Raw genomic sequence first — 27,613 nt, 5'->3', positions numbered from 1 at the left:
GTGTTTAAACTCTAAATTGTACCTCTTTTGGGGTGTTTGCATTGATTTTCATAAAGATGTGTTATAAATGAATAAATAAACAACCCCGACTGCTACATAAGGAAGGATAAGGACTGATTCTGTAACATCTGTAAGTAAAATGTACATATATGCTGGTTGGACATTGCAACCAAACGATAAAGCCGTTAGCTGTAGTAATATTGATAAATTAATCAGTCCCTACCGTGTAGAAAGACTGTGTCAAATATTCATGAACCATCTTTGTGGTGGGAGAGAAAAAGCTGTCACTCATAAGCGTTATCAGTCAAGTAGAAGGGAAAGAGAGCCTCGCAGTCTCCTATTGGCGTGCACAAGTGAGGAGTAGGGTGGGGGTTGTTGCTATAGGCTCCGCTGTTATCCATAAGTATGAGGAAGCATGCTAACTGGAATCCCTCGGTTAAGTCAGCTTCCCCGAGGCGATTCTCCGAAGTCTTCCCTGTGCTTGCAAATCCGTGTGTGCGTAGCATGAGATTGTAGATGAGGAGCTTCTGTTTTTTGTTTGCGCCTCTAAATTAACCCCATATGGGAGGTCTTCAAAGTTGATGAGGAGATTAGTATTCGGTGTAGACACACAATGCTCATGTGGGCTCTGGTGCAAGAGGAAAGTCAAAACATGAAGAAAATACTGCACTGCCTGTGGATGTATCTAGCACTGTAGGTTTGACACATTAAAAAAAAAAGCTTTGAAAAGAATCAGTAAAACAGAGATTTTAATTATCAAATATCAAACATAGCTCCAGGGGGGGTGCCTAGTAGAGCGCTGCAAACATCAAGCACAGAGTGTCCTTGATCTCTTGTTTGGGATGAAACCCGCTAGGCATTAGATAATTTGATTGAATAACTTATTTCAAAGTGGCATAAAACATGCCTTCTGGTGCGTATGTAATCCAAAATACTTGATGCATACTTCAGCTAACAATGTGTAAAGACGACCTTTGGAGCATGTGCCCTTGCTACTTGCACCAATGTATAAACAATTTATTTGTTATCAATAATTGTATTAGTATCAATAAATGAATATTGATGCTGTGTTCAGTTCAGATCAAAACAAGCTCGCTTCATCCAGTAAAAGCTCAGTTTCCCATAGTATGTGTCCTATAGTATGGTTAAAGCCCCCATATTGCAATCTTGTGTCGTCATATATGGTTTGGCTGCCGCGAGCCCACTGCGACAACCCTCGGATTAAACCATTGAAAGCTGGCAATTGATATTAAGCTTCAATGAGATAAGGATGAAACGAGAGCCTGTGTCTCAAAGAAAGCGAGGCGCTTTTTGCTTGTGAAAGACACCAGCTGAGTTCATTATTCTCCTTTTTCGCTTTAGCCTACGCAAGCACAGTAGGTTTGTTATAAGTCATACTCATGCAGTCATCAAAATGATAGCATAAATGTGTTCAGTCCTGTATTTAAGCAGTTAATGCCTATTTACGGCACTCACAATATTGGGTTCAGACCTTACATTTCAGGAATCATTTTATACTACTACCACTATACTATAAAACAGGGGTTCTCAATAAATTTTTCTAAGAGCCATAATTCGATGGCCAGATTGGATTAAGTGGGGGTAAATTGTAGGTAGGAAATTTTTGTGGTATTTTTAACATATTATTAGAAATTAGGGCTGTTTTTGACTAAATAATTGTATAGATTTTGATTCGTTGGATTTCGCACATTGTTGTTGATCAGTCAAATCTATGGCCTTTTTTATTAAATAAATAAATAGATGGTAATATGTAGAGCTTCACGGTTTTGAGAAAAAACAAATAATATTGACTTTTGTCTGAAATTGCGATTCGATTTGCAATTTTTATATTTTACACAAAAATGCATAAAACTGCAAAAATAACAAGTGAAGGACGACATGTTACTTTTAGACGTTTAGACTGTCAATCAACACATCAGAACAATATGCAATAATTTTCTTAAAAAAAAATATTTTTCTCTATACAGACAGACTTAGGGCTTTTTTCTACATCATCCTTTTAAACTAAATTTTTATTGTATTTTTTTTAAATAACTTATAAAAACTATACTGTGATTATAATGCAATATAATCATAATATATAATAATAATACAAGTAACCATTTAAAAGGGTATGAGCTGTTATTTCTCATTACTGTAAATGTGTTATCATTGTACTTTACTGGAAGGAAAATACTAGAGATGTCCGATAATATCGGCCTGCTGATATTATCAGCCGATAAATGCTTTAAAATGTAATATCGGAAATTATCGGTATCGTTGTTTTTATTATCTGTATCGTTTTTTTTTTGGTTTTTTTTAAATATTTTTTATCAAATCAACATAAAAAACACAAGATACACTTACAATTAGTGCACCAACCCAAAAAACCTTCCTCCCCCATTTACACTCATTCACACTCAAGGGTTGTTTCTTTCTGTTATTAATATTCTGGTTCCTACATTATATATCAATATAAATCAATACAGTCTGCAAGGGATACAGTCCGTAAGCACACATGATTGTGCGTGCTGCTGGTCCACTAATAGTACCAACCTTTAACAGTTAATTTGACTAATTTTCATTTATTACTAGTTTCAATGTAGCTGTTTTTATATTGTTTTACTTTCTTTTTTATTCAAGAAAATGTTTTTAATTTATTTATCTTATTTTATTTTATAATTTTTTTTTAAAAGTACCTTATCTTCACCATACCTGGTTGTCCAAATTAGGCATAATAATGTGTTAATTCCACGACTGTATATATTGGTTGATATCGGTATCGGTTGATAGCGGTATCAGTAATTAAAGAGTTGGACAATATCGGAATATCGGATATCGGCAAAAAGCCATTATCGGACATCCCTAGAAAATACCTTTATCCTAAATAAAAAATAAAATAATGTATTCTAATTTATGTAAGCAACCATTTAACCTAAATAAATATTGATCATTTTAAAGGGCATTTTTTCCAAGTTGGAAAAACGAACGTTGTCTTTTTGTTTATTGTCATCCCATGATAACGGCGGTCTTGCCGTTAGCTTGTCTGTTTTGATGGGCTCATATTGCCCACCCGATTTGAAGCTGAAATATTCCCAAAACAGGACATTTGGCGTTGTAATCATGCTTTTTCATCCTAGTTTTTGTTACTTTGTGGCACTTCTTACTGGCGAGTCACGAGTAAGGAGGCTGTCCATAAGGGCTTCCTGTGTGTGTGCAAAGCTGGCGCCCCGATTAACCGTCCAGCCCTAGTGATGTATAGTAGTGTATACTGACTGGTCATTTGGTGTCAATAACATCACATTGGCTATTACATATTTGTGGATATTCCAAAGTTAATTAAAGGTACATTAAAGTGAACAGGGCATAACGGTGGAAGAGGGATTAGTGCGTCTGCCTCACAATACGAAGGTCCTGAGTAGTCCTGGGTTCAATCCCGGGCTCGGGATCTTTCTGTGTGGAGTTTGCATGTTCTCCCCGTGACTGCGTGGGTTCCCTTCGGGTACTCCGGCTTCCTCCCACCTCCAAAAACATGCACCTGGGGATAGGTTGATTGGCAACACTAAATTGGCCCTAGAGTGTGAATGTGAGTGTGAATGTTGTCTGTCTATCTGTGTTGGCCCTGCGATGAGGTGGCGACTTGTCCAGGGTGTACCGCGCCTTCAGCCCGATTGTAGCTGAGATAGGCTCCAGCGTCCCCCGTGACCCCAAAAGGGATAAGCGGTAGAAAATAGATGGATGGATGGATAAAGTGAACAAAACAAGGATCTCATTTGCAACATTTTCCACCTCAAAAAAAAAGGTTAAACCAGAGTTAGTAAAGACTTCTGTTCTGGCGCAACAACAAAAGAACAGCAAACTTGACTAATGGAGAAACTAAAAGTTGTAACAAAGTTTACATTTTTCACTCTTATAGGACAATGTCTGCACACAAGAATATTGACTTAAAATCTAAAGAAGACATGATGATCAACCATTGGCGGGCCGTGCGTTTCCCACCTAGCCTTCAGTGATGTCTTACTTCAATGATTACCTCTCAAAATACCATAATTTATGTCACCACATGACCATTGCTGGATAAATACTATACAGGAACACATTTACACACTACTTTGCATTGAAGCACCTCAACAGTGTACAAAATGGGTTATTTTCTGGCGCATTTAAAAATCAATAAACCCGCATCAGCAATTAAAACATATCTTCTGTGGTACTGTCTAAATTAAAATTGCAAAAAACATATTAAACGTGAAAAAAATAAAGAAATTAAATATTTGAACTCACAATTTGTAGCACCTATTTGACACCGTATAAGCCAGTAGTACCCCTAGTAGTCGGATGATTCGAGTGGAAATGGCGGGCATTTCCCCATATCATCGCCAGAGCAGCTGAGCTTGCTTCCGGGGTTGGCCGACGTCGTCTCATAAGATGTAGTTTCTCTTTAAATATTCTTCTTGAAAATGGCTTTACAAATATATGCTGTATCTGCCACCTAATCAACGTTTTGTTCTCCTTCTTTGTGGGTCAACACTTCCCGCTTCCTGCTATATTACTACCGTATTTTTCGGAGTATAAGTCGCTCCGGAGTATAAGTTGCACCGGCCGAAAATGCTTATTAATAAGGAAGGAAAAAAACATATAAGTCGCGCTGAAAATGTATTTGATAAAACCCAACACCAAGAATAGACATTTGAAAGGCAATTTAAAATAAAAAAAAAATAGTGAACAACAGGCTGAATAAGTGTACGTTATATGACGCATAAATAACCAACTGAGAACGTGCCTGGTATGTTAATGTAACATATTATGGTAAGAGTCATTCAAATAACTATAACATATAGAACATGCTATACGTTTACCAAGCAATCTGTCACTCCTAATTGCTAAATCCCATGAAATCTTATACGTCTAGTCTCTTACGTGAATGAGCAAATTATATTATTTGATATTTTAGGGTAATGTGTTAATAATTTCACACACAAGTCGCTCCTGAGAATAAGTCGCACCCCCGGCCAAACTATGAAAAAACTGTGACTTATAGTCCGAAAAATACGGTACTTGTGATAGGCTACTCACTTTGGAATGACAAGTGAGTATCCAATCTCAGTCTCGTTATCATCAGGCTACCTAGATAGGCTACTGTCAACAACTTGTGATCTGATTGGCTATCACAACTGTCTCTCAACTGTATGTGTTCTCAAATTCATCCGCTAACGGGCCCGGGTGTGGCTCTGCTGATCTACATTGCACCGCCGCGGCTCATACCAGTGAGTATCCAATCACAGGACGCCTAAATGTCACGTTCAATGTGAGGCCAGCTAAAAGGCCTTACTGACAACAACTCGTGATCTGATTGGCTATCACAATTGTCTATCAACTGTATGTGCTTGTTCACTTACAGTGCATAGACGCCTGCATTGTTGATTCTGAAGGCCCAGGGCAGATTTGGTACAGCATGGCAACATAAGCTAACTGAATTCTGATTGGATAAAAACTCTAACCTAAATACAACAGCACTGGAAGTAGCGTAATATGACGTGAAGAGAATATGAATACTTTTAGATTTTTAGGGAAAGTAAATGAAAAATTACTTTTATCTTTAATTATGATCATGATTTCTGGTTATGTTAGGCCAGCAGAGAAGGCCTTGCTGGCCCTGACGGCACATCACTGTGATTAACATATGATCGTGATTGTTGATCGCGATGAATTTGAATTCTGGTCAAGATGATCAACTGTTAGCATATTTCCTCGATCAAACATTGCGGAAATTTCTGTTAGAAGTTACCACAGTAGTAAACAGTAAGGAAGCAATGCTTGGTATAATCCTGCACGCAACATCCATCCATCCATTTTCGACCGCTTGTCCCTCTTGGGATAGCAGAGGGTGCTGGAGCCTATCTCAGCTGCATTCGGGCGGAAGGCGGTGTACACCCTGGACAAGTCGACAATCTGCCTTTATTACCATACCATACCAACTTTATTTATAAGACCCTTTAAAAACAACCACAGTTGAAGAACAAAGGGCTGTACACCACAAATAAATATTTATTGACCGTGATGATGTGTCTGTCTGTGAATGTATGTGTCTGTGCCTGTGTACGTTTGCGAGCGTTTTTGTGAAAGTGTGTCCGGGTGTGTGCGCGAAAGTCAGGCTCGTCAGATGTAATTAATGTTCAATCAGCGTTGAGCCTCTTACCCCTGCACAGCTGGAAGTGCAGCCCAGAAGAACAAAATAAAGAAATATGACTAACGCTACCATGGAAGCTGAAACACACCATTTAAAAGGAGCAGCAACTTTCATGACATACTTTACTTTCACTATCTGCTGCAGTTTACTAGTAATAAAAAGTACTAATGATTGTCACACACACACACTAGGTGTGGTGAGATTATCCTCTGCATTTGACCCATCACCCTCACCCCTTGGGAGATGAGGGGAACAGTGAGCAGCAGCGGTGGCCGCGCCCTGGAATCATTTTTGGTGATTTAACCCCCAATTCCAACCCTTGATGCTGATCCTGCCCTGAATGCGGACTTGCAGGGAGAATATCTATGTGACTGTATTGGTCACATCCATCCATCCATCCATTGTCTACCGCTTATTCCCTTTGGGGTCGCGGGGGGCGCTGGAGCCTATCTCAGCTACAATCGGGCGGAAGGCGGGGTACACCCTGGACAAGTCGCCACCTCATCGCAGGCTCAACACAGATAGACAGACAACATTCACACTCACATTCACAGACTAGGGCCAATTTAGTGTTGCCAATCAACCTATCCCCAGGTGCATGTCCCGCCTGGGAAAATTTACACACCCACTAATTTAATTAGAAAAGGCATATTTATATCTAAATGTTTTTAATCAGATTTGTTATGCAAATATTCAACTCCTCTGATATAAAATGTACTAAAAACCCTGCATATACTTTTTGTTCAACTCATTTTTGAGTTTGTGTATTAAAAACATTTTGTTCCTGAAATAGTCATTAAACTTGATGTATGTGTTGGTACACATTATTTTACAGTACCTTGAATTCAAACTGCACTTTAATGTATTTTCATTCCATAAGATACAGAATTTGAGTTTAAAAAACTCCCCATTTTGAGTCACCACTTGTTTGCCAAAGCACAGGTGAGAAGCATTGATGTATACATTTAATTAAATAATATTAATTTTACCATTTGTAAGTATAGTTTAGTAAATGTTAACTTAAAATAAAAGTATTTTAGTATTCACTACACCAATTATATGTTGTTTACTGCAGAATGTTTGGGATGACAAGCAAAAAAACAAAACTTTGGGAGGAAAAAAAAGTTGTTCTCATTACCCCCACAAAACGTACCGAAAAATAAGCAAAATCGTGGCCCGAGAGCCAGGTACGGCCCATAGTGTGGCTTACCTGTACCGTTGCCCTTTTAGTAAGCACAATTACATATAGGAACACTTGTCAGCTGTTAGCATATATTACCTCGATCAAACATGGCAGAAACGTTTGTTACAAGATACTGCAGTAGTAAACAGTAAATAAATATATATAATAAATAAGTTGAACTAAATAAAACTTGCATAAATAATAAGATAAAAAGTAAAGTACGAATAACTTTAATAAAATTAATTAATAATATTTAAAAGCCTATATAATACATATATATAAATAGATACATACATGTGTGTGTGTGTATATATATATATATATATATATATATATATATATATATATATATATATATATATATATATATATATATATATAAATAGATACATATGTGTATGTATATATATATATATATATATATATATATATAAATAGATACATATGTGTATGTATATATATATATATATATATATATATATATATATATATATATATATATGTGTGTAAGTATTAGAGATGCGCGGTTTGCGGGCACAACCGCGGAGTCCGCGGATTATCCGCGGATCGGGCGGATGAAATTAAAAAAAATTAGATTTTATCCGCGGGTCGGGTCGGGTCGGGCGGTTGAAATAAAAAAAAATTAGATTTTAAATAGATTCAGGCGGGTGGCAGTTAAACCAATTCGGAAATATATATACATAGTTAAATGTTGTTACCCACATACGAAAAACGAGCAGGCACCTGCTGCATATGCCACAACAGAAGAAGAAAAAAAAGAAGAGATGGACACTTTTACGGAGCGGAGAAGGGACGCCTCGCCGGGGTCCGGGACCGAGGCCCCTTCCCCCGAGAGGGCCCCACCAGGAGCCGTAGCTGAGGCGAGAAGGGCCCGACGCACGTCCAGGATCACCACCGCGCCCACCGCACCGACACCCCGCCTCGTCCACCTTCGCCGCGGCCGGCGTCACGCGCAGCAGGTATGCAGATTACCTGCCCGCCACCCCCGTGGCCGGGGGCTCGTAACAGGGGTCACTCCGCGCGCTCCGCCCGCGCAGCTTACCTGCCCGCCACCCCTGTTGCCGGGGGCGCGTAACAGGGGTCACTCCGCGCGCAGTGCGCTCACGAAAGGGGTGGGGCTCACCCTGGTTGATATAGACAGCAGGACGGTGGCCATGGAAGTCGGAACCCGCTAAGGAGTGTGTAACAACCCACCTGCCGAATCAACTAGCCCTGAAAATGGATGGCACTGGAGCGTCGGGCCCATACCCGGCCGTCGCCGGCAGCGAGACGCGCTTGGAGGTGCGCTCAGCGCGGCTCCCATATGATTGGCAACTGGTGTGCGTCTGGGTCGTGACAGCGTGGCACGCGAATGTCTGGGTTGCATTGGATCAGTCTCCTTTCTTTAATAGGCAAAAGCTTTATAACCTCACTAATGCCTTGCATCGTCTATATTAGATATATAACAACGAGCGGGTGCGGTTCTGATCAAATGTTACATCGGGTGGATGGCGGATGGTTGACGACTTTCTGATGCGGTTGCGGATGAAATAATTGCCTATCCGCGCATCTCTAGTAAGTATATATGTATGTGTATATGTATATCAATCAATCAATGTTTATTTATATAGCCCTAAATCACAAGTGTCTCAAAGGGCTGCACAAGCCACAACGACATCCTCGATACAAAGCCCACATAAGGGCAAGGAAAAACTCACCCCAGTGGGACGTCGATGTGAATGATTATGAGAAACCTTGGAGAGGACCGCATATGTGGGTAACCCCCCCCCTCTAGGGGAGACCGAAAGCAATGGATGTCGAGTGGGTCTGACATAATATTGTGAGAGTCCAGTCCATAGTGGATCCAACATAATAGTAAGAGTCCAGTCCATAGTGGGGCCAGCAGGACACCATCCCGAGCGGAGACGGGTCAGCAGCGCAGAGATGTTCCCAGCCAATTCACAGGCGAGCGGTCCACCCCGGGTCCCGACTCTGGACAGCCAGCACTTCATCCATGGCCACCGGACCTGTGCCCCCCCCCCTCCACAAGGAACAGGGGAGCAGAGGAGAAAAGAAAAGAAACGGCAGATCAACTAGTCTAACAGGGGGGCTATTTAAAGGCTAGAGTATACAAATGAGTTTTAAGATGGGACTTAAATGCTTCTACTGAGGTAGCATCTCTAATTGTTACCGGGAGGGCATTCCATAGTACTGGAGCCCGAATAGAAAACGCTCTATAGCCCGCAGACTTTTTTTGGGCTCTGGGAATCACTAATAAGCGGAGTTCTTTGAACGCAGATTTCTTGCCGGGACATATGGTACAATGCAATCGACAAGATAGGACGGAGCTAGACCGTGTAGTATTTTATACGTAAGTAGTAAAACCTTAAAGTCACATCTTAAGTGCACAGGAAGCCAGTGCAGGTGAGCCAGTATAGGCGTAATATGATCAAACTTTCTTGTTCTTGTCAAAAGTCTAGCAGCCACATTTTGTACCAACTGTAATCTTTTAATGCTAGACATAGGGAGACCCGAAAATAATACGTTACAGTAGTCGAGACGAGACGTAACGAACGCATGAATAATGATCTCAGCGTCGCTAGTGGATAAAATAGAACGAATTTTAGCGATATTACGGAGATGAAAGAAGGCCGTTTTAGTAACACTCTTAATGTGTGACTCAAAGGAGAGAGTTGGGTCGAAAATAATACCCAGATTCTTTACTGATTCGCCTTGTGTAATTGTTTGGTTGTCAAATGTTAAGGTGGTATTTTTAAATAAATGGTGTTTAGCAGGACCGATAATCAGCATTTCCGTTTTCTTGGCGTTGAGTTGCAAGAAGTTAGCGGACATCCATTGTTTAATTTCATTAAGACACGCCTCCAGCTGACTACAATCCGGCGTGTTGGTCAGCTTTAGGGGGCATGTAGAGTTGGGTGTCATCAGCATAACAATGAAAGCTAACACCGTATTTGCGTATGATGTCGCCTAGCGGCAACATGTATATACTAAAGAGTGCAGGGCCAAGAACCGAACCCTGAGGAACTCCGCACGTTACCTTAACATAGTCCGAGGTCACATTATTATGGGAGACGCATTGCATCCTGTCAGTAAGATAAGAGTTAAACCACGACAAAGCTAAGTCTGACATACCAATACGTGTTTTGATACGCTCTAATAAAATATTATGATCGACGGTATCGAAAGCAGCGCTAAGATCAAGAAGCAGCAACATAGATGACGCATCAGAATCCATCGTTAGCAGTAGATCATTAGTCATTTTTGCGAGGGCTGTCTCCGTAGAGTGATTTGCCCTGAAACCGGATTGAAAAGGTTCACAGAGATTGTTAGACACTAAGTGTTCATTTCGCTGCTGTGCGACAATTTTTCAAGGATTTTCGAAATAAAGGGAAGGTGGGACACCGGTCGGTAGTTTACCATGAGGTCAGGATCAAGGTTAGGTCTTTTGAGCAGAGGATGAATAACCGCTTTCTTGAATGCTAGGGGAACAGTGCCAGAGGAAAGTGATAAGTTTATAATATTTAGCACTGATGGACCTAATAATACAAAAAGCTCCTTGATAAGTTTCCCAGGAAGTGGGTCAAGTAAACATGTTGTTTGTTTTATCCCACTTACACGTCGTAATAGTTCCTCTAATGTTATTTCATCAAAAAGAGAGAGACTATTTTGTATTGCAGTATCCGTCGTAGATACAGTTGTATCTGTGTTAATAAAACCCAGTTGTAGCTGGGATGCGTTGTCTTTAATCTCCTTTCTATTGAGTTCAATTTTCTTATTAAAGAAATTCATAAAGTCATCTGCCGAGTGGGTGGAGCTATTGGGAGGAGTCCCTTGTTGGGTTAGCGATGCTACTGTACTAAACAAAAATTTAGGGTCGTTTTTGTTGAGGCGGATGAGATTTGAGTAATATTTAGCTTTAGCTAAGGTAAGCATGCGTTTATACGATATTAAACTATCACTCCATGCTTGATGGAAAACCTCAAGCTTGGTCGCGCGCCATTTGCGTTCCAACTTTCTACATGATAATTTATGAGCTCTGGTTTCTTCTGTAAACCATGGGGTGCGCCTTTTAGGGGCCCTTTTTTGTTTTAGCGGTGCTATACTATCAATGGTTTTGCGCAGGGCATTGTCAAAGTTGTTAGTTAGGTTATCAATAGAGCCGACATAATTTGGGAATGGTGCCATTACCGAAGGCAGTAGGTCAGCAAGAGTCATCGTTGTGGCAGCATTAATGTTGCGGCTGCTATAGCAGTTATTATTATTATTATTAGTTTGTTGACAATGAGTCAGAACTTCGAATTTTATAAGGTAATGATCGGACATTACTTTAGTATACGGGAGTACCATAACTTTGGAGGTGGTGACACCCCTGACCAGCACTAGATCTATCGTATTACCGTTGCGATGCGTAGGTTCATTTATTATTTGTGTAAGACCACAGCTATCAATTATAGTCTGGAGCGCCACTCACTGAGGGTCCGATGGGGTATTCATATGGATATTAAAGTCCCCCATTATGATTATATTGTCTGCGTGCCTCACTAGATCAGCAACGAACTCTGAGAATTCATTGATAAAGCCCGAGTAGGGCCCTGGGGGGCGGTAGATAACAGCCATATCGAGAGGCAGCGGTGCGACAGACCTCATAGTAAGCTCCTCAAACGATTTGAATTTATTATTTAGGTTAGGGGTAAGGTTAAAGTTTTCATTGTATATTAGTGCGACACCCCCACCCCTTTTAAGGGGACGGGCAATATGCGCATTTGTATAGTTAGGAGGAGATGCCTCATTTAGCGCAAAAAAATCGTCTGGTTTGAGCCAGGTTTCGCTAAGACCAATGACGTTAAGATTGTTGTCTCTAATGACCTCATTAACTAATAACGTTTTGGGAGACAATGATCTTATGTTTAAAAAGCCCATATTATAAGTACTGGGCTGTTTTGACGAGTTTTTGTTTAAATTATCCGTAGTAGCAATATTAATAATGTTGCGTTTATTATACGTAGTGCACTTTAAATAGTTTCGACCATATCTAGGAATTGATACGACGGGAATTTTCAGATTGTTTGCTTGATGCTGCGATCGACTGAACGCATCATGATTTGCCACCTCAGTAGAATGCATATCTACCCCGGACACATTCACAACAGAAAACACATTATGTGAGTTGTGTGTTATTCTAAGAAAATTGCTATGCGTACAGGAATTATCCAGCCTGGTGCTGGCTAGTTCTAGCTTAACTGACTCCTCACCCGGACTAGCAGGCTCTGTAATTGCCTGTGACCGGGCTTGCTCTAGTGTAGTTAGTCAAATGTGACTTAAACAGTAGTCTATGTTTTTAGACAGGATGATGGCGCCTTCCTGGTTAGGGTGAAGGCCGTCTCTCATCAGCAAGCCTGGTTTGCCCCAGAAAGAGGGCCAATTATCAATAAACGTTAGTCCCTGTTGTCTACAGAAGCTAGCCAGCCACTTGTTAAGCGAGACTAATCTGCTATACCTCTCATCATTGCCTCTCGCAGGCAGGGGGCCAGAGACAATTACTCTATGCCTGGACATCTTTCTAGCGAGATCACAAGTCCTGGCTATGTTTCTCTTTGTAATCTCTGACTGTCTCATTCTAGTGTCATTGGAGCCAACGTGTACAACTATATTCGCATAACTAGTGGTGCGATTAGCCTGTCGTACGTGTTTACTAGGCCTGTTGCGAGTTAGCTCCCTAAGATTAGCCTCAATGTCAGGTGCTCTGGCCCCAAGGATGCACTTAATTGTGGCTGGTTTGCTAAGCTTTATGTTTCGGGTGATGGAGTCCCCTATGACTAAGGTGTGGTGCCCGGTAGACTGGGGTGTAGGACTAGCTAAAGAGCTAAATCTATTCTGCGTCTCAACCGGTACACCGTAGCTTGTAGGCCGCTTAGGACTACTACAGGCTGGGCTAGTTAGCTCGCTACAGCTAACGCTAGCAGATGTGTCCGCAACATCTAAAGTTACGAGATTACTCTGCTCTAACTGGCGGACACGGCCCTCTAGCAGAGCCAGCCTCTCCGTGAGTAAGGTGCAAGACGCGCAGGAAGCCATACTCACGGTGTTTTCTGTCACCGAGTGAAGTTCCTGCTGTCTTCCGAGAAGTCCTGGTCACGGTGTGCAGGAGTAGATTCCTTCTGACCGGCGCCGCTTTTCTCCGCGCTAGCTTTGTTAGCTTAGCAGCTAGCTGCTAGCTAGCTGCGGGAGGGGTGGAGAGACAGAGATCGGGTGATTTGCAAGTTAAATAGTACTACTAAATATGTTGAGAAAGTAATAAAGAAAGCTGCAGAACAATTAAAAGCACACAAATAGAACGATACTTAGCTTTTTCGAAACAGCGAGCAGTCTGCGAGCAGTCACGCACGGTGAACCGGAACCGGAAGTCCAGCATATATATATATGTTTGTATTTATGTTTGTGTATATATGTATGTATATACATGTGTATGTATGTATGTATGTATGTATGTATGTGTGTGCGTGTGCGTGTGCGTGCATATATATGTTAGTGCACACAGCATAGTTATATATATATTTATATATTTATTTATTAGGGCTGTCAAAGTTAACACGATGACGCGTTAACTATAAGTTCCTTTAACGGCTATAATTGTTTTAACGCGCGATTAACGTTATTGACCCTCAGCCCGTTCCGTAATGGAGTCCAGTTGCTGTTCAGCCACAGGCTCGGAAATAGCTAGTAGAACTGCACAAAGAAAGGGGGACCTTATGGAAATCTCTGATCCAAACCCATAACAAGTCGTTCCCCGGACAAGACAATTTTATCTTCAATCGCCGTGTGAGACGACATAATTGGAGGGAACACTCAGCGCGCATTGCTGCTTGGAGTGAGGAGAAGCTTCACGTCTATGTTTGAATTACAGTTAAGTGCATTGAAAACATAGAATGTAGATTGTTACTCAAACTGCTTTTTAGTAAGATGGAATACAAGCTCAGCAGAAACATAGACAGTAGAGATGAAGTCTAAAGTCACTTTTATTGGAGATTTTCGGCAAAACATGTTAAGCAATAAAACAATGAAAAATCGTCTTACAGTAAGGGTGTAACGATACATGTATTTGTATTGAACCGTTTCGGTACGGGGGGTTTCGGTTCGGTTCGGAGGTGTACCGAACGAGTTTCTACACGAACATATTAAGTAGCATACCGCACGTTGTGTATACAATGCACACCGAGGCACAACACACGGCATGCTAGCAGCGACTGGGCTACTAGAACATGTAAAAGCCAGAGCTGGAAGACCCTCCTGCCTTGTTAAGATCTCCCGTTTGGGAACACTTTGACTTCGCGGTGCGACACAACAATGGAGGACGAGAGGCAGACAAAACGAAAGCGGTTTGCCGACATTGTTCAGCAGCGGTAGGGTATGCTTCTGCCAACACGTCTAACATGCAAACCCATTTGAAGCAGCACCACCCCCAAGTGAACATCGCTTCAACGAAGAAAAAGACGAACAAACACAGCTCCCACCGCATTCAAGTAGCCTCTCCTCGGCGAGTCAGGCAGGGCTAAAGCAATAACAAATGTTTTTATAGCAGCAGATTTAAGACCATATTGCATTCAAAAACTAGATTTTGACCCACTTCTATGGTGGAAGAACAATGAGCCCATATATCCTCTTACTGCCAAGTTAGCCAGGCACTACCTCGTCATACCTGCTAGCTCTGTGCCCAGTGAAAGGGTATTTTGGAGACATTGTAACTGCAAGCAGGTCTGCTCTTTCTGCAGACAATGTGGATAAACTGATTTTTCTGGCAAAAAACATGAAGATTGAGTGAAAGTCACCAGGGTTAAAGGCTGGGGGTGGGGGGGAGAAAAATTAATCTGAGGCTGAGTTGACTTGAAACTGTTTAATGTTGCACTTTTTATATGTAGAAGAAAAGTTTTGTCATTTTATTTAATCTGAGCAACAACTTGAGGCAGTTTAATGTTGATTAACGTGGACCCCGACTTAAACAAGTTGAAAAACTTATTGGGGTGTTACCATTTAGTGGTCAATTGTACGGAATATGTACTGTACTGTGTAATCTACTAATACAAGTCTCAATCAAAAAATGCACTTTATATGTAGAAAGGTTTTGTTAAGAAACCATTCTGAGCCTTATCTTATTTAGTTTTTATTTTATATATGTTGACCACATTAACCCTGGCAATCGACCCTATGTGTGTATGTATGTTATTATTATCCTTAGCATTCATGACTGCCTGCTGTTGCACTGATCAGCCTTGTGGTGGCTCACATCCATCACACACAGAGCTATTTTTATTTTTGGGTAGAATTATTATAGTGTACCAATGTTAAAAGGATGAAGCCATTGTTTACAAATTTGGTAAATAAATAACCAAAACATTTATATTTTGTTGTTTTCTTACTGTACTGAAAATGAACCAAACCGTGACCTCTAAACCGAGGTACGTACCGAACCGAAATTTTTGTGTACCGTTACACCCTTATCTTACAGTACGATCATGCTATTCTGTTACTCCGTGTATTATTCTGTGATATTTCTACCTAAATAAATGTTTTTGGCAGATTGAAGTTAAGTGTATTGCAACAGTGATAATAAAGGAGGAAGACTCTTTGAACAAACTCATCTTCTTCTTTGTCATGTCTTTCATAATGATTGTGAACGATAGGCAACATTCCAAAAAAAAGTGTAGTTCCCCTTTAAATAGTGATTGCCACCTACTGGTGTGGCATGCATATTGCAGCAGTCATTTATGTGTCTCACCATTTTTAATTGTTTTCTGTTTTTCTGTCCTTTTAGGTAATTGGGTTCTTTAGCCAGCGTCTGGAGCAGGCAGGAAGTGACCTATCAGTTGAGAGGGTTCAAGAGGTCATCATGAAAGGAGCCCAAGCATTGCCCAAAGACCGGTTGAAGGTAAGTCACAAAACACCTACTCGTGCAATTGTAAAATGACACCTCCCTGAAGTGGGACTAGACTGAAATCAGTATTCATGTGTAGAGACCAGTGGCGAATCCTTGTTGTAAAATGGTGTGGACTGGTGGGAAAGGAATTACGACAGCGAGAACCAAACTGAGCTGGAGGGAGAAATATGGTACTGTAAGAGGCATTGGGACATGCGACAAAAGGCCAAAGCCCAGTTCTCATTAGCCGTAACGCCCGTCTTCCCTCCCCCATGCTGGCCTGCTCCATGCGAACATGTAATGACATTTCAAGGAGATGGGATGAGGGGCAGGAGGGCACTTAGTCATGAGCCCATACGATCGAGGGGTAGGGGGGGCGGGTATAAATCTGCCACATCGCCTCGTTACCCAACACTTCCACCACTCCTGGCGGGTTTGCTAACCCCCCACCTTCCCAGTGCTCCACCATTAATCAGTGAGGAAATATGTATCCAGTCGTCTCTTCGCTCGGTTTCTCAACCAGCACTGAAGCTCTTAATTGCATGTTTCATCATGTGTTTCATGTGCTATACTTGGCGGCCGGCTGCAAGGCATTTGTCTCGCAGAAGAAGGATGGTGCATGGCCTCGCAAGTCGGCACCTACGATCGCTGACGTACCCATCGACCGTACGCCTTTGGAGCCACGTGGCCGTCCCTGCTGTGTCCTTCAGCCATGCCGCTTTAGCGTTAACACACATTCACGCCGTCAGCTGTGCTATTGGCGTGCCAGCATGCAACCATGCACATTACTTCGCATTTGCCTCTCGTCCGCACGTGTAGTTTGCGCTCACGTTGACGGTCCACTGTCATCTGAGTGCTCTGTACGTCCAGAGGGCGACGTGAAGTGAAGAGACAATCTGGCCAATGTCTCCTCTGGGAGACGTGGTCACTGTTTGATGGTGCCATCGCTCAAACAAACAGCTTACTCTCCACTTTCCGCATGCCTTCATCTCATGAGGTCATTCGGCTATTCAGTTCCCAACGTGAAAATCCATAGGCTGGATTAATGTTGTGTGGAATCATCAATGAATTGGTAATTACACACTTAAGCTCTTAAAAGGAGTGAACGCGCAGCGAATGCTAAAAAGGCAATGGTGAAGGGTAATTGCTAAATTGGGTCGCATGACATTGATAAGAAATACTATGACAGGCCTAGATTTTTAGGTTTCTAGTGTACGGTATATCATTGTCCACCTCCAAGTGTGGGTGACAACATTGTACCCAAGTCAAGCAACAAAAGTTAGCAACTAAAATATTTTTGTTCATTTTGCACAGTAAAATATGTATTCCAAAAAGAAACGATACTCCAGACATGCCCAACTCAACCCTGATTCCTTCAACTTCACTTTTAATTGACTGAGTGATTTCCATGGCAACCGGTCAAGGCAGCAAAACACTACACGCCGTAGCTATTTTCTAAGAAGAGTAGGTTGACCAAGTTTTAATTTCTGTTGCAGCCCGTTGAGGCAGTACAACACTAGATACTGTAGCTATATTTTAAGAAGATTAGTTTGACCAATTTTTAATTTCTGAAACAGCCTGGCCAGATGGCAAAACACTACACACCGTAGCGATTTTCCAAGAAGATTAGGTTGACCAAATGCCCAAATGATAGGTCTTGTCCGTTCCTATTACAAAACCTTAACATGGATGAAAATCAAGCTCCCCTTTTAGGTTGTTATCAACTGTTACAACCACAGGTTTTGACCTAAATACTCAATCTCCAAATGACTTACGAAAAACAAACATGCAAACTTCCAAACAAAAAAATTCATAGTAATCTGCGTTATGTCAGATGCACTACTCACGAGAGACAATTGTTTTAAAGTCTACCCCTTGAAATATTAGCCCAATTCTTGATGTGTGGACAGAGCACACAACCCTAAAAGCATTAAAATGTTAACTCAAAACCTGTCATGGTGTCTGTAAAGTTAATGGTTTTTGTCCCGCTTACTAACCGACAAAGCAAACCGTTGGTACGGGTCAGGAAAAACCGTTGACAGAAGTCGACAAGACGCCTGTTTGCTTAAGGCACTTTAATAGCATTCACACAAAAATGTAGACATGCAAAGTAGGCACCAACTGAACAAAAAAGGGTTAAGGGAAGGTGGTAAATGCCCCGGGGACGACCCTCACTCAACCGTTTCCCTCCCTAGCTCTTTGTAAGTGTGTGTGTCTTTACAGAGTGTGTAAGTGACTCTCATGGGCAGTGGCTGTGGAATGTGTTGTTTAGGCCGACCAGCTGAAATTTGCCTTATTGAGCAGCGACAGCCCACAGACTCTCTGGCTCCTCGGGACATAGGGGAGGGTAGGGGAGGGGAGAGACGGGAGGTGACCCGTTTGCCTACCAGCTGGCGTGCAGTACCTGAGCCTTTCCCAGACTTATGGTCCACGGGTCAATTTATTGATCATTAAGAAGGCCCTCAGTTTCTTGGCTAAACGCTTTTTTGAAAAATGCTTTTTATGCTTCTACACTAGTAAAGTATCAGCCATTGTAGTAGCAACATACAAGATTGGGAAAATTATGTTTAAAAAAAATAGTTACAGTTCCTCGTCAATTTACCCACAATTAGTACAGAATTAGTAACGGAAGTAATCCTTCATAAATAGGAATTTGTAAATTAGTCACTAAGGATAGTTGTTGTGTTACTGAAAAACCTTCAACTGTGTGACATGTGCCCTTGAGAGATGTTTCATGGGAGTTACTCACAAGGGATGTGAAACACATAATGTACACTTTCCTTTTACACCAATGACATTGAAGTTGTACCTGTCGTTCCATCCTGAAAACACCAGTTTTAACCTTACAGACTGTGCCGTACTCGCCATTGTCACATCTAGTTATTTTGTCTTCTCTCGGGTATCTGTGGGTTTGTTTACATGAAAACAAAACTAGTGGTGTCAAATGATTGCGTTAATTGCGATTAATTATTTTTTGCCGCATAATTTTTTCTGTCAAATCAAATCAAACTGTTAAAATTCCATCTAATATACCGAAAATATGGTCGGATTACAAGGAAATTTGAAATAGCACTTTTCATACACAGGCAAGTGGAAAACACAAAGGGCTGTACACAACAAAAAGATTAAAAGAAAACACACACACAGAGCACTGTTGACAATAACAAAACAAAACATGGCATGGCACTGAGCATTTTTGGAAAAATGCACTGGAGAATAACAAAAATGAACGCCATCTAAAATATAGTATGAAACATGATAAAATATATTTTAAAAATAAAATGTAAATAATACATTAACAAGTTTAAAATATAGTATGAAACATGATAAAATATATTTTAAAAATAAAATGTAAATAATACATTAACAAGTTAATAAAAATGTAACATTTAGAGAACAATAGTAGTAATATTAATAATTAGGATAGAAAACAAATCCATCCATCCATTTTCTACCTCTTGTCCCTTTTCGGGGTCGCGGGGGGTGCTGGAGCCTATCTCAGCTGCATTCGGGCGGAAGGCGGGGTACACCCTGGACAAGTCCCCACCTCATAGCAGGGCCAACACAGATAGATCGTGTTAATCAACTTTTTAATTTCTAATGTTATTCTGAGTTTCCTCGCCTTTTGAATGTGCTTGATTTGTTGGGGTGTAAAAAAAGAAAGGTCAGTCACACTCTGAAGTGGTCATTGATTGGCTTTCATTGTGTTTGGGCTTTTTTAGCAGAAGCTGATTGGCTTCCATTGTACAAAAAATATTTAATTGCAAATTTTTTTATCGCTTGATAGCACTTTACAAAATATTCACTTGGTTCTCAAAACAAATGCAGACAGTAATATGAACGCCAGACCAGTAGTTACCAATGTCCTTTAGTAAAAAAGCTCTCCTGAGTGCTGAAGCAATCATTTGAATACCCTTTGTATTCAAAGGGTATTCAAATTATTTAATCATTTAAGAATTTAACCTTTTGACATTTTCTGAAAAATAAAAGCACAGGCAACACAGTTGGGGTACACGCTTTGCAAAATGATCACCCTTTGTGCCCTACGCCAAACACTTAACACCCAGGGCACATGTTATAAATTTTAACTGAAAACCGTTTTAAATGTTAAATTGTAAATGATATCTTATGTTTTCAAAGCGTCCACCACCTCTTCAGGGCTAAATGACACAGTTCTTATCCATTCCCAGTTTAAAGTGGCTCATAAGACGTTAGCTTTCAATGAATAAAGATGTGATTGACTCAAGTCAAATCATTGTCGACAAGTAGCTGACAATTAAGAGCTCACTAGAGCTATATTTTTAGTCTAACAGTCCCACAGGACGCCAGTGCGAACAGACTGTACTCACACTTATTGTTTAAGTCCTTTCCCTCTGTAAGAGTCTTAATCACACAAGTTTCATGACATCAGCTTGTTGTACAATCACTTCACAGACACAAAAGCTTGCCAAAGAAGTCAGAGCGGCTCTCTGGTATTGCAAGGATTAAAAGGTGAATTTGTAATACTAATCTAACCAGACTAAATATATTTTGGATCTAAAAGAAGTAGATGATTCAATATTTTCCATAAAGAAGTTTGAAGACTTATATGACCTGGCAAGATTTAGGGAGTCTTAGAAATACACAACGTGAATGTCATGCTAACATTTTACCAGATTCATTAAAAGAAAAACATCAGGATGTGATGGCCTCTCTTTTTCAGGGAAACCCAGCATTTTCTTGACATTTCTTTGATTCTTGCTTATTGATTATTTCACCATCTTATCCCCTCCTTTCTTGTAAAATCAAGGGTGTAAATATGTCTCCGTGATGCTTACAAGGAGTGTTACAGCAATATTCCATGACTCACAGATCATAATGATTTAATGTTCTCACTAATGCGGTTCAGTCTCTACCAAGGATTTTGCTATCACACAGGGCTAACTGACAAGTATTACATATTTGTTAAGCCTACAGTGTTCCTCTTGTTTATTGGCGCTGCGAAACAAAGTGCAATGTTTGACAGAAGCAGATAACAAATCAAAGGATTAGCAAAGTAAATGTGTGTATCTTGTTCCATATTTTACAGTAACACAAACATAAACCAAATGGTGATAAGTTAGCGTCATGACAATCCATCCTCTAGCAACCATTAATCTATTGAAGCTCTTCACATTAGTCGGGCCTCCTTGCAGTCGAGTCTTGATCCTCGTGGCCATGAACTTTGAAGATTAATAGATGAGCTTTTTTTTGACGGATGACCATTTACTGCTTGTGTGTTTGTGAGTGGTTCATACTTGCTCCATGGCTACATTTTTCTCTGTCTGGCCCACCTCTGACAGCACAAGGGAAGGGAAGGGAACACGGCGTCTCTGAGTGAAGACAAGAGTCCAGCCAGTCTGTGTCCAGAGGCGAGTGCACGGCCCGCCAGGACCCAGAACTAACTGATATGAGCTCAGGCCAAGTGGGCCTAGACAATTGCCAGACTGAAGGGGTGGGGCAGTAGATATGTTCAGAGAGGAAGGCGCTGTGCAGACATAGTGAGGCACCAAGATAAAATTGGGATGTGGTATGTGATTTTTTTTTTTTTCCAAGAAAGCACTCTAGCCCAGAGGAGACATTCTTTCTATGAGATATGTTGCCATATCGCATAGTTTTTGAGCTTGCTCCAATATGACAAAGGCGCAAAAATGTTTCTAATTTGACACCTCAAACCAAGAATTTATGGTACCACTTTAGTATGGGGCACATATTCACCATTAATTATTTGCTTATTAACATGCAAATTAGTAACATATTGGCTCCTAATTAGTCATTATTAAGTACTTATTAATGCCCTATTCTGCATGGCCTTATTATACAACCAGTAAGCTGGTAACACTTTAGTATGGGGAACATATTCACCATTATTAACCCTAACCCTCTAACCCTAACGCTAACCCTGACCAAATAACTCTAAATTAAGTCTTTGTTACTTAGAATATGTTCCCCTAGTGTCCAAATAACTCTAAATGAAGTCTTTGTTAGTTAGAATATGTTCCCCATACTAAAGAGTTACCGAAATGACTTATGTCTTTACTGACTTTGATTATCCAGTAGATTTGGAAACCGAGTAATTTAAGATGTGATGTTTTGCTAATGATAAAATACCCCAAATATTCTTACAATGCTATACCAAAAAAACCAGAGCTTGCCATCGTTAATACAGGAATACATACCAATTTCGTCAATCATTATCAATTATGTCTTTTTCCGCCCACGATAGAAACACTCACACGCTGAATTAGCACAACAAGAGTCGTAAGTAAAAGTAATTACACAGTACTAAGACTCTGTTGCCATTTTTGAATAGCTGAAATGATTGAATCATAATTTAAATAATGAGCACGATTTAATGCACAATTAAATCATGCTGCCACTTTCAAACACGTCTTCCCAAAATGTCTCAAAATATGGATAAAATAAATTGGTTTTGGGCTTGACCGTTGTAAATTATTCCCACAAAGTAGGAAATAATAATTCTAGATCAAATATTTTCATAGCTAAAGCATTATGAAACCTGGTTACGACCTTCTAAATATGGTTTTCACCAATAAGAGACCCTTTTATTCATGAAATGACACCAACATAGTCACTTTTACAATTGTTTGATTCAGTGGTTCTCAACCTTTTTTCAGTGATGTACCCCCTGTGAAAATGTTTTTAATTCAAGTACCCCCTAATCAGAGCAAAGCATTTTTGGTTGAAAAAAGAGATAAAGAAGTAAAATACAGCACTATGTCATCTATGTCATCAGTTTCTGATGTATTAAATTGTATAACAGTGCAAAATATTGCTCATTTGTAGTGGTCTTTCTTGAACTCTTTGGAAAAAAAGATATAAAAATAACTAAAAACTTGTAGAAAAATAAACAAGTGATTCAATTATAGATAAAGATTTCTACACATAGAAGTAATCATCAACTTAAAGTGCCCTCTTTGGGGATTGTAATAGAGATCCATCTGGATTCATGAACTTAATTCTAAAAATTTCTTCACAAAAAAATAAGTCTTTAACATCAATATTTATGGAACATGACCACAAAAAATCTAGCTGTCAACACTGAATATTGCATTGTTGCATTGTAATGAATGGTATAGCCTACTTGATCTGATGTTCAGTTTATGAACTTACATTCATATTTTGTTGAAGTATTATTCAATAAATATATTTATAAAGGATTTTTGAATTATTGCTATTTTTAGAATATTTAAAAAAAATATCACGTACCCCTTGGCATACCTTCAAGTACCCCCAGGGGTACGCGTACCCCTATTTGAGAACCACTGGTTTAATTCGTTATAATAATATTTCACAGCAAATAATAATCAGTGGCCACGATACTAAACAGCGCACTTTATTTGGTTTGGTCTCATCTAGTGGCCAATACTACTGTAGTATTTATATTATTATTACAGCTACCCATTGTTTTTGCTTGAAAATGATTAATTTAGGCCAGAAATGCGTAAAATATGCTCAAGCGGGTATATCTGGGATACATTAAAGTTACGTCCCATCGCAGACATGCTAACTACGTTCCAGACAATTGCGTGCGTCTTGTTTACATCATAATATACGGTTTCAGCAGCGCTGTTTTAGGTGATCAAAGTCTTTTTTCGGCTGCTGAATTTCGGCGCATCACTAGTCAACAGTGCGCAAATAGTAGGCTATATATATCCATTCATACTGTAACGATCTGCTGGTGGTAAGGTTTTATGTTGGTGTGGTTTTGATTTGATGTTTATTTTTCCCATGATCTCAAACACACCGTCCGTGCCTTAAAGCAGATTGGTGGAGAATGAGGAAGTGTTGGCCTTATATAAATTGAATTTGTTTTCTTATTTTTAAGGTGTAGCGATCATGATTTTGCTCTGTTGATGTGCCACAGTCAGTTACACTAAGGGGAAACCCTGTTTAATACTGTTTAACGTATCCAGAGATGAATGGGTTATTGCAAGCTACCGTTCATAATATTCTATCGATATCAAAGCAACGCAATGTCATTAAAGGCCTACTGAAATGACATTTTTTTATTCAAACGGAGATAGCAGATACATTCTATGTGTCATACTTGATCATTTCGTGATATTGCCATATTTTTGCTGAAAGGATTTAGTATAGAACAACGACGATAAAGTTCGCAACTTTTGGTCGCTGATTAAAAAAAAAAGCATTGCCTGTACCGGAAGTAGCGTGACGTCACAAGTTGAAAGTCTCCTCACATTTCCCCATTGTTTACACCAGCAGCGAGAGCGATTGGGACCGAGAAAGCGACGATTACCCCATTAATTTGAGCGAGGATGAAAGATTTGTGGATGAGGAACGTGAGAGTGAAGGATTAGAGTGCATTGCAGGACGCATCTTTTTTCGCTCTGACCGTAACTTAGGTACAAGGGCTCATTGGATTCCACACTCTCTCCTATTTCTATTGTGGATCACGGATTTGTATTTTAAACCACCTCGGATACTATATCCTCTTGAAAATGAGAGTCGAGAACGCGAAATGGACATTCTCAGTGACTTTTATCTCCACGACAATACATCGGTGAAGCACTTTAGCTACGGAGCTAACGTGATAGCATCGGGCTTAACTGCAGATAGAAACAAAATAAATAAACCCCTGACTGGAAGAATAGACAGAAAATCAACAATACTATTAAACCATGGACCTGAAACTACACGGTTAATGCTTTCCAGCCTGCCGAAGCTTAACAATGCTGTTGCTAACGACGCCATTGAATCTAACTTAGCTACGGACCTCGACAGAGTTATGATAAAAACATTAGCTCTCCACCTACGTCAACCCTCATCTGCTCATCAACACCGAAGCTCACCTGCGTTCCAGCGATCGACGGAGCGACGAAGGACTTCACTCGACCATCGATGCGGTCGGCGGCTAGCATCGGATAGCGCGTCTGCTATCCAAGTCAAAGTCCTCCTGGTTGTGTTGCTGTAGCCAGACGCTAATACAACGATTGCATCTACAGCTTTCTTCTTTGCAGTCTCCATTGTTCATTAAACAAATTGCAAAAGATTCACCAACACAGATGTCCAGAATACTGTGGAATTTTGCGATGAAAACTGAGCTTTTTGTATTGGATACAATGGCGTCCCAATACTTCCGTTTCAACCATCGACGTCACGCGCATACGTCATCCTACCTAGACGTTTTCAACCGGAAGTTTCGCAGGAAATTTAAAATTGCACTTTATAAGTTAACCCGGCCATATTGGCATGTGTTGCAATGTTAAGATTTCATCATTGATATATAAACTATCAGACTGCGTGGTCGGTAGTAGTGGGTTTCAGTAGGCCTTTAAAGCATTGTGTTGGTATTGTTTAATTTTGATCCACATAATTCAGAATTTAATTGGGAATGTACCACTATATCTCTATTGTCAGTCATCGGATCTAAACTTAACATTCTATTGAAGTTGAGGTGATTGCCACTTGCCTTGTCAGTGTTACTACGCTTTTGTTAAAATCACAACATGCTTTTATTGGTTGTTGAGATGTTCATACATTAAATGCACATTAGGTTTTTAATTTTTAGTATCAGTAGAGTGGTACCTCGTCTTACGTGTTTAATTGGTTATGTGATGAAGTTCACAGCCCGAAATACTCAAATCAATGTTCCCCATTGAATTGATATGAAGGTCCATTATTCTGTTCTGGGCCGCCCAAAAACACCATGCACATGTTACATGCCGTTAAAAAAAGAAACATTTATTTCTAGATAACAAATATTAAGTCAAAACAATACACTAGAATGCACTACAAACAACTGGAGTAGTTTTATAAAGTAATGTACTAACGTCCATCATTTACCTTGGAAATGTCCCCTGTCTATTCATTATATTAACCCCCCCTGGCTGGTGTTATCATAGCCTTTATCAACTCTTTCTGCTTCAGTATGGCGTAGACTAGCAGTGCTATGCTTGTATTGCTTTGACATATCAACTACATGGACACTTTGGTCATGTTTTTCCATTCTTTCTTTAATTCAATGAATATAATTTGCTTTTTCTCAGCACTGTCCTTCACTCTCACTTGCTTTGTTCCTATGATTGGAAAAACAAAGTGAGAGACCGGATGTTTTGGTGAATCTTACAAGGATCCTTGTGACATTTGCTACGGCAACAAACGGTGGTGGGGAGGCTCGTAACCCAAAGTTTTTCCCGCAACCTGAAGCTTCACAACAAATCTAGAGATGACTTGTTTACCAAAAACTTGTACATAGGAGGGGCGCTCATAAGCAGAGGTACTTACCACCGTACTTACTATTAGGGATGCGAACAAGTCACAATTCAGTTTGAGTCCGATTTTTGGAGTGACGATACGATTCAGAATCAATTCTAGATTCAACACGATTTTGGATTCAAACCGATTCTCAAATGATAATAAAATATTATGTTGTATATTTTATTAGAACAGGTTGCAGGTTACAAAAGCTCCTCTTAGTTGCTGACTTATGACATTTACGCACAGCAAGTAAACGCAGGGAGAAAAAAAAACCTTGATCTTCATTTTTTAATAGATTTTTTAAAATGATTGCTCGATTTAGAATCGGATAAATAAGAATTGCAATCCAGATGTGAATCTCTTTATTTAATCACCCCTACTTACCTTACTGTAACATAAGAAATAACTCCAGCACCCCCGTGACCCCGAGAGGGACAAGCGGTAGAAAATAGATGGATGGATGGACATTGCAGTATTGATATTTTGTTCCACCTTTGTATCCAGTGAAATGCATTATTTAGTTTACTATATTTCTGATATAAAAAAGGTAGTTTTTGGTGGCACAAAGCTCATCATTTTTACTCCCATTTCAGTCTCCAGACAGCTTTTTAGATTATACACGGCCGTCCTGATGGGACACCGCACTAACAGCGTTTTATCATTTTGGGAAATGCACTCGCCCAGACGTCGGAGCTCTTGATTTGTTCCATCTGTTCCTCTTAACTGTGAGTGGCGTTCCAGATGATGAAGTGCTTTTCAAATTTGCCGGTGAGACGCTAGTGGATTGAAGGCAGATAAAATTTAAGTATTTACCCGCGCCAGCCACATTTTTATGTTAACACGTTATTATAGAGACAGGCATTAGAATTTGAGGCCATGTTGCATACATTTGCAAGTTAAAACGTGTCTAGCTTAATATTTTGACCTCACAGTCAAAGAGGTTGGATTTTATTTTTGTTGTTGTTGCAAAACCTACTCACCCAAATGCCACAATGTAGAGGTTTGCAACAGGGACCAAGGAGTTCAAAACATTTTGAAGACTGGATCC

General features: G+C 40.2%; 1 protein-coding gene across 1 annotated transcript in view; it reads left to right on the top strand.

Annotated features, from left to right (window-relative positions):
• Positions 1 to 27,613, top strand: part of dym (dymeclin) — a 134,598-nt gene that overhangs the window by 87,074 nt on the left and 19,911 nt on the right. Inside the window, exon 16 of the mRNA XM_061927506.2 lies at positions 16,204 to 16,317. Coding sequence (XP_061783490.1) covers positions 16,204 to 16,317 — 114 coding nt within the window. The remainder of the gene's footprint in view (positions 1 to 16,203; positions 16,318 to 27,613) is intronic.

The sequence above is a fragment of the Nerophis lumbriciformis genome, linkage group LG32 (genome assembly GCF_033978685.3).
Source record: "Nerophis lumbriciformis linkage group LG32, RoL_Nlum_v2.1, whole genome shotgun sequence".
Classification (NCBI taxonomy): domain Eukaryota; kingdom Metazoa; phylum Chordata; class Actinopteri; order Syngnathiformes; family Syngnathidae; genus Nerophis; species Nerophis lumbriciformis.
The sequence above is the reverse complement of the archived record's forward strand: the minus strand, read 5'-3'. Positions and strand labels throughout refer to the sequence as shown.